Source organism: Ictidomys tridecemlineatus, chromosome 2 (genome assembly GCF_052094955.1).
Source record: "Ictidomys tridecemlineatus isolate mIctTri1 chromosome 2, mIctTri1.hap1, whole genome shotgun sequence".
NCBI classification, from domain to species: domain Eukaryota; kingdom Metazoa; phylum Chordata; class Mammalia; order Rodentia; family Sciuridae; genus Ictidomys; species Ictidomys tridecemlineatus.
Window position 1 is genome coordinate 6,091,569 of NC_135478.1, and position 8,702 is coordinate 6,100,270.

The 8,702-nt window shown below is 45.0% G+C and overlaps 1 protein-coding gene across 1 annotated transcript; it reads left to right on the forward strand.

The window, feature by feature from the left end:
- Window positions 1-289: 289 nt before the first annotated feature.
- On the forward strand, window positions 290-5,803 carry LOC144369442 (olfactory receptor 7G2-like). The gene is made up of 2 exons (XM_078029619.1): window positions 290-624; window positions 5,200-5,803. Exons 1-2 carry the CDS (start codon window positions 290-292, stop codon window positions 5,801-5,803), a joined length of 939 nt encoding a protein of 312 aa, XP_077885745.1.
- The last annotated feature ends 2,899 nt before the right edge of the window (window positions 5,804-8,702 follow it).

The window sequence follows — 8,702 nt, forward strand, 5'->3', positions numbered from 1 at the left end:
GAGGCAAAGGAGGAGCAAGTGAAGAAGAACTGAGAGAGGACAGGGGAAAACATCAGAATATTCACTGGATTCCACAACCAGCCACAAAAAATATGCACATGTGTATAATGAACGGGTTCTCAACACTCAGCACACATCCCAGCCAGCAGAGGCCTGGCTGAAGCACAGACCGCTGGTCCTCTAGCCCAAAGTGGCTCTGCATTTCTATCATCAACTCAATGAAGCTGCAGTTATACAAACATTTTCTCATCTTTTCACCCCCAACTTTTCCATCAGAATCTTCAACTACATGGAACCCACAAACCACACAGCTGTTTCAGAATTCCTTCTCCTGGGAATGACAGAGGACCCAGCCCTGCAGCCCCTTCTCTTCAGCCTTTTCCTGTCCATGTACCTGGTCACCATCCTGGGGAACCTGCTCATCATCCTGGCCGTCAGCTCTGACCCCTCCCTCCACACCCCCGCGTACTTCTTCCTTTGCAGTCTCTCCTTTAATGACATTGGCTTCAGTACAAGCACCATCCCAAAGGTGCTGTCAAATATCCTCACCCAGGACCAGAGCATCACCTACGGAGCCTGCCTCTCCCAGGTCTGTTTTGTCATAGTTTTTGCTGTCTTGGAAAAGTTTCTCCTTGCAGTGATGGCCTATGACCGCTATGTGGCCATTTGCCACCCCGTGAGTTATATAACCATAATGAACCACACCCTCTGTGTCTTCCTGGTCCTGCTATCTCTGTCCATCAGCATCTTTCTCTGAGTTAGTATCTTACGTCTTCAATAAACTAACAAACCCACTCCTAAAATTAAGTGACTTCTGTTCACGCTCTCCGAGCCCTCCTTTCAGGAACCATAAGCATATTACATACGTATTCCATGTAGGTTTCACAGAATATTTTAGAGAGAGGTAATGTTTTAAAAAGGATCAACTTTTACTGAGTCATAGCTAGAACAATTCCTTTTGTGGGGTAGGTATTCATTTTCTGTATTATCACTTTTTATGCAGGAAGAGGTAGATATCCTTAAAATAAAATTTATTTTAGTGGTTTTTTTTTCTCACATGGTTTTTATTTAATATGGCCTCTTAGGAGAAGATTGTAAATGCAGTAGAGAGGCAAGGTGTGTGAATCCCTGCTGAGCTAGCTGTGTTGATGGGATGCTAGAGATGACCTCCACTGTGACCTTCACCCAGGCACTCCAGTGACTTGGCTCAGTGTCCCCCTCCTCCCCTTGCAGTGCTCCTCCTCTTCCTCATCCGGCCGCTGCACAAGCATCTGGAAACTGTTCTCAGGACCCACTAACAAACTCCAGCTGCTTTCTCCTCTTTTCTCAAGTCCCTGCATACTTCATCTTTCCTCTAATTCCTGTGTTTTGGGAAAAAAAACACACGTGCTACATTAATGACAGTGATGTAATCATAGTTGAAATGTTGAGACCACCTTATCCAAATCCGTGTGGACACTGAGATTTCAGGAAGCACATTCTCTGCTCCTGAACGTGGCTCCTGTTTTGATCCTGCCTCTGGCTACACACCACCTCTGTGGACGGGGAATCGAAGACCTTGATGACCAGGGGGGTCTCTGTGGCTGTTCTCAGGTGGACGTTTTCAGAAGGCTCATAATGGAATCCAGCCGGCACTTCAGTGGTCCTATCACAGCACTGGTGCTCAGAGGTCCCCTCATGTGATGGTAGATGGCACATTCCAAATTCTGACATCCTGAGTTCAAATGTAGAGTCTCTTTATACAAACCCCCTGTGGGGCAGTGGGAAAGCCCAGTGTTGGAGTGCGTGCCCAGCATGTGCAGGCCTGGGTCAGTCTCAGCACTCACAGGGAGGTGGGGATGGGGATCTCTCTCCCTGGACCTCTCGAGTGTCCACCTTTTGTCACCTGCTAGGTCCCATCCATTGAAACCTTGGTCACCAGCCTTCAACACTACAGGAAGTGGTGGCACCATTCAGAGGTGGGTGCAGTGGAAGGCAGGTAGGCTCCTGCAGAGTGGACCCCCAGACCCTCCTCTCTGTCTTCATTTCCCGGCCACCTCCTCTGCTACATACTCCCTCCATCATGTATGGCCTTGTTCAGGTCCCAGAGTGACAGAGGAGGAGACAATGAAGGGAAACATCCAAAATCCTAACAAAACCAAACCTTTCCACATTTCATGTTGATTCATCTAAAATGTTCATTCAGCGAGAGAAATCTGAGTAACACAAGATCTTATCTATATATAGTTATTTGATGTAGTCTCACATCTAAAGGACAGATCGGTTTTTTAAAAAAATTTAGTTGATGGACACAATACTTCTATTTATCTTCATGTGGTGCTGAGGATCGAACCCAGGGCCTCACACATGCTAGGCAAATGCTCTATCACTGAGCCCCAACCCTAGCCCTACAGGACAGATCTTTACACAAAAAAAATAGAATCAGGCCCTGAAACAGTCAGTTAAATAGGCATGCCTTTGTTTGAGACTGAAAAGGAGCCCTGGGATTCTTTAGAGAGATGTCACATGTCGTGTGATCAGGGCCCTTGCCACACAGCTGTGCAGAGAATTGAGCGGGGCAAACGTGGCCTCAGGGGTCAGGAATCAGCCACCCTGAACCCCTCAGTTCCGCAGAGTTGGTTTTCACGGACGCGCCCTCTTGGGATCAGAATGTCAGTAAAATATCTAGTCTAATGAGGAGCTCTGGGTATAGAGCCCCAGGGACACAGAGACGACGGGAGTCCTCCCGGGACCCCTCCTGCAGCAGCCCTGCCCCAGCCAGGAAGCAGCACCTGGGCCTCCTCCCAGAGTCGAGCCTTCCTCAGGATCCTCCGACTCACTACGTCTGCTGCCTTTCCTGAGGACACGTCGTCCTCCACCTGCAGTCTCCAGGTGAGGTGTGGAACGATATTCCTCATGAAGCCAACTAGACCTCAAATGGCCCTCAGTTAGGGCTTTGGAAGAGCAGTTCAGGTTCACCTAATTCATGGATGACTGCATTCATTTTATCTCCTGCTTCAGCGGAGGCCAGGTGGAATGAACCCTGGTCTCACTGAGGTCTCCTTATTTTCCTACTTGACCCTCTTAGCTGGAGGGAGTTTTAGCACATTAACCCTCCCTGATGTTTGCATTGATCATGCTAGAGATGAGCTCCTATGGTTCTCTTTTTCCATTTGTCATTACACTGCTTCTTTCTGAAAACTGAACAGCGTTTCATGTGATGGTTCATGGCAGTGATAAAAGAAACCAACAGGAATTGTCAGTATCACGGTAACTATTTGGAACGTTACTGTACTGGGTACTTTTGATTTATGAATTCCTCATTGTGAAACATCCCCACATATTTTTACAACTTTATTATGATTGGATAAAAATCATATGCATACTATGTGCACACTGGGATGTTGGGAAATACCATGTACTGCAAAATAATGACCATAATCAAGTTAATAAACCATGTGGTTCCCAGATGGGGGTGGGTCAGGGTCACATTCAGATTCTGTTAGTCCACTATTACAACAGGTGTAAATGGTGTCATGGAAACCTCTGTACCCCCTTGGAGACAAAGTCCTGGTGTATGGGGACACTCCTAATAGGACTCAAATTATCTTATAGCTTTGAGTACCTTGTACTTTCTGACTATCAGGGATTTTAAATTTTTTATGTCTTTTTTATATGCCTGCACATTTCAATTTCTCTCTTTTAATCAATTTTTCTCAATTAAACTCACTTTTTAAAATAATCAACAAAATTGGTCAATGCCAGGATTGAACTCCTTTGACATGAGATAGAGAATCTCCTAGACAGAGTCGCTCAGTTCCCTTCAGATGTAATTGCTAAGGGGGTGACCTATGTTTCCAAGGGGGATCTCCTAAGCTTCAAGTATAGAAGCAATTTGTTCTAATCTTTGCTGGGGTCCATCTGGATGGATACAATTACTATGATTAATTTCCTGGGTAAGATGGACATACACTTTTTAATAGATTAAAGAAAAAAAAGCTTTTAGGTCGTGTCTTGGAATGTTGCCCAGGATGGCCTCAAATTCATGCTTTCTGCTGCCTCCTGAGTAGCAGGGACTCCAGGCATGCATCGTCACTCCTGGCTCCGATAGATACATTTTCAAGGCAAGGGCAAGACTAAGAGGCTTTGATCGGGAGGAAGATATTAGAATTGCAAAGCCCAGTGATGAGATCCGAGTGATTGCTGAGGAAGGCCAGCTCTGTACCGTGCAGAGGCATTTGCAGAGACTGGTTAGGAGTCAACACAGCAGTCAGAATATGGAGCAGCCCCAACCCCGTTCTGACCAGCAAGCACCGTGGACCCCACACCCGTGATCGAAGCTCACCTCACCTCCGCGTCCTCATATGTAAATGGGGTCGTAGTCAACTGCACACCTGCAGGTCTGTAAGTCTCTCAGAGGATTCTGAAGGAAGCCAAAGGTACAAAACTTCCTTCTCCTCTTGAGTGTGAAGGCCTGGGATAACTGACTGCAAAGCACCCTGTGCTTCCTGCTCAGCACCTAGCACAAGACAGGACACCCGATGTTGCTCCATAAAAATTATGGCAATCAAGGAAGTTGAGGGGAAAGGACAATGAGTGTGCAGCACCAGGGAGGAAGGAGAGGGGGAAACTTCTGAGTATTGGCTTGAGCTCAAAGTGCCCATGAAGACTCCCTGTACTAACTTACCCTCAAAACTGAGCACGCATGAAAGCCATGCAGAGGGTCTGTTGGAACACAGGCTCCTGGTCCTCATTATCAGAGGGTATCGGCAGCCAGACTAGTGTGGGGGCCAAGACTTTGTGTTTCTATCCTCTTCCTAAAGCTGCTGTTGGCCATTCATTCATGGTGTATCACCCCATCTTTTCCATCAGAGCCATCAATACCATGGAACCCATAAACCACACAGCGGCTTCAGAATTCCTTCTCCTGGGACTGACAGAGGACCCAGCCCTGCAGCCCCTCATCTTCAGCCTGTTCCTGGCCATGTACCTGGTCACCATCCTGGGGAACCTGCTCATCATCCTGGCGGTCAGCTCTGACCCCCGCCTCCACACACCCATGTATTTCTTCCTCTGCAGCCTCTCTTGCACTGACATTGGCTATACAACGTGCACCATCCCACAGATGCTGGTCAACATCCAAATGCAGAACCACATCATCACCCACGCACGCTGCCTCACCCAGGTTGGCTTTGTCATAATTTTTACACTTGTGGAAAGTTTTCTGCTTGCAGTGATGGCCTATGACCGCTATGTGGCCATTTGTCACCCCCTGAGGTACACAGTCATCATGAACCCCCGCCTGTGTGTCCTGCTGGTCCTGGTCTCCCTGCTCCTTAGTGTGGCTGACGCCCTCCTCCACACACTGCTCTTGCTGCGGCTGTCCTTCTGCACACACCTGGAGATGCCCCACTTCTTCTGTGAACTTGCTCATGTCATTGAGCTCTCCTGTTCTGACACCCTCACTGATAACATCACAGTATTTGTTGCAACATGTATATTTGCCGGTGTTCCTCTCTGCGGGATCATTTTCTCTTACACTCACATTGTGTCCTCTGTCTTGAGAATGCCCTCATCAGAAGGAAAGCATAAAGCCTTTTCCACCTGTGGGTCTCACCTGTGTGTTGTCTCCTTGTTCTATGGGACAGGTTTGGGGGTGTACATGAGCTCTGCAGTGACTGACTCCCCCAAGAATTCTGCAGTGGCTTCTGTGATGTATGCTATTGTCCCTCAAATGCTGAACCCCTTTATCTACAGTCTCAGGAACAGGGACATGAAGCAGGCCTTGAGGAAACTCTTGGGCAGGACCGGTTCTCTGCTATGATGCATCATTGGCATGGACCTGGCTTTCTAGAGTAAGATAAAGGGACCTTTGGAACCAGAATCCCTGACTCTTCGGTCACTATAGTTTTTTTCTAAACTGATGAGATCAACTAATGTCCATGTGCATTATAATTTGGTTTAAAACCTGATTTTTCTTTTTATCGCATTTGTAATATTTGACACACGATTCCATTCTCCAAGCACAATTTCTTTCCTTGAGTTTCATACAAGAGGAGGCTGAAGGAGGGATTCTGGCTTCAGACACTTTGCTCTGGCACACTTAGAAAAAGTCCCTCAAAATATCACATCCATACCCTGGCCCTCCTCACTTGTTAATAGAACCTATGTGATAAGAGGTTGAACGAATTCATATAATTTTTTTTTTTGCAGAGAATGATGTCATCACAGATTATTTCCCTGGGGCCTTAAGTGTAATTTTCCATAATCTTATAAGGAAAGCAAGTACACATTTGTTTAGAAAGCTTATTTTGTGTGACTCTAATGAATAGTTATCATTCATGTATACACACCTGCCCCATTTATTACATCAATTTGTTCCTTTTGACCTTGACATGGTTTCAAGGTCAGGACTGATTTCTGGGTTCTGGTTGTCATTCACCACTGAACATCTGAAAGTCTGTCATGTTATTGGATTTAGCAGGTGCACACTCATTTTCTGCCCTATTTTTGCATGATGTAGGGTAGCAATAAAACACAGAGAGTCTCTCTGATATTGAGAAAAGTCAGTCATTCTTTGTTCTTGTGCACAAAGCCGATGGCACATTCTCTTTCACACTTCTTGGAGGAAATGTAAGATAGCTCTACTCTTGTGGCGGGTTGAGTGGCCGCAAGGGTGTAACTCCATGCAGGTTGCTTACATGGTGAAATTAACTTGCCTGCCCATCAGATGACCCTGGTGTTCCATATCATCAGGAAATACTTTCCTTTATCTAAACCATCTGGTGACATGGAATAATGTTTTCCTAAGTTGCATTCCTCCTTTTATAAGGTGGAGTATCTTTTCAAACATTTTTTGAGTGACTCCCTTTTCCCCTTTTTTGAAAGTATGTGTTTGAGATATTTCTATTGAGGTGTTTGTGCTAACATGCAAAAGTGGTTTATTACCTGGAAAGCCAATCCTTTTTAGTTATTACATTTGCCAATTTACTATTTTAAGGTTACAGTGGATACACACAAGTGGTTAATTTTAATATATATTAACATGTGCATATATTCCCCAATAACTTGAGCTCAATATATGTTGATGTTAGATGCTGTTCTTACTTGAGTCCAAAGCATTTAAGTGTTTTGTCTTTTAGTACAGAGGCATGAAACCCCCTGAAATTTATTTTTGCATTGGAGGCGTCACAGAAATCCATATTCCTTTTTAACTATAATTTGGTAATAAATAACCTTTTATTCCTGAGCTGTTATTTCTCTGGACTCTCTTGTCTAAACAATTGGTTCTCTGCACCTCTCCCAGAAATAGCTTATGTCTTCTGTTGACATTATTGTAGCTCCATAAATTATGTGGCTGCAGATAGCAATCCCCAACCCTGTTTATTACAACCACAAAGGTTCCTTTTCCATAAGTTACATCTTTTATGCTCATTTGGAATTTCCTACAAAATACTGATAAGAAACATGCATTCCTGAAATCTGCGACATGTAGTACTTGGGAAGTATACATACTGAAGCTAAAACCATGAAATTGAAAAGGCTGGGAGGAAACCTCTACAAAGATCATGAGCCATGATTTCAGAGTTAGTCTATGCGGGGAGCCTTTTAATTTATGAACTGTGCATGAATTAAAATGATGTGGGATACATTATACAAGACAGTCTGGTAGAAGGAACTCCCAGCAGTTTGAGAATGCCTGGTTTGAGAACGCCTGGTTCATGTGACTTCCTACCCAGCTCCATCACAAGTTCAACACAGCACAAAGGGAATATTAAAAAATAATAATAAGATCTTTATAAAGTATGTGAGAAACTATTACATTTGGGCAAACACCCCATGATGACTAACTAGGAACACACTGAGCATTTTTACAAGATCACAGCTTTTTTATTTGCCCCTAATGTCCAGGCATTAAAGGCCTCATGGCTAGCCTGTAGGGCTTCAGGGAAGTAGTGGAACCTTCCTAGCCAAAGTTAAAGGGAATTGGATTACTGGGGAAGGCCATAGAGATGGTTTTTCCTGTCTCTTTTTATTTTCTGGTGGTCCCCAAGGCCACATACTACAATGGCGAACTACCCTATCACAGGCCCAAGGCAATAGGTCAAGTGACTATGAATCAACCCCTAAATTATGAGCCAGAAGACCCTTCCCATTAATTAAGCTGAATGACCTTGGGTGTTCGTTACAGCAATTGAAAACTGACAATCACAGTATCTTAGCTAAATCGACAAACATTATTTAAACTGATCCTTGCAGGACTTATCCTCACATCTAAAATGGAATGGTACTTCCTGAAGTCATTAATTAAATAGGGATGGCTTTGTTCATGACTGAAAAGGAGCCCTGGAATTCATTAGAGAGTTGCACTGTGTTCCATGAGCAGGGCACCTGCAAAGAAGCTCAGCAGAGACAGTGCAGAGAGCTGAGTGGTGCAAACATGGCCTCAGGGGTCAGGAAACAGCCACCCTGAATCCCTCTCTTCTGCAGAGTTGGTCTTCAAGGACGAGTGCTCTTGGGATTAGAAGGTTAGTACAACAGAAGGTCTAATGAGGAGCTTTGAATATTGATCCCCAAGTTTACAAACACTATAGGAGTCAGCATGGACCCACCTCTCTCAGGAGCCCTGCTTCAGACAGGAAGCAGCACCTGGGCTTCCTCCCAGAGATGAGCCTTCCTGGGGATCTTCTGGAACATTAAGTCTGATGCATTTCCTGAGGACA

Bases quoted from the DNA above. Each gene is read 5' to 3' on its own strand.
- LOC144369442 (XM_078029619.1), top strand. From the start codon at position 290: ATGGAACCCACAAACCACACAGCTGTTTCAGAATTCCTTCTCCTGGGA. The intron at 625-5,199 runs GTTTCTCCTTGC...ACTTGTGGAAAG, and splicing joins GTTTTTGCTGTCTTGGAAAA to TTTTCTGCTTGCAGTGATGG.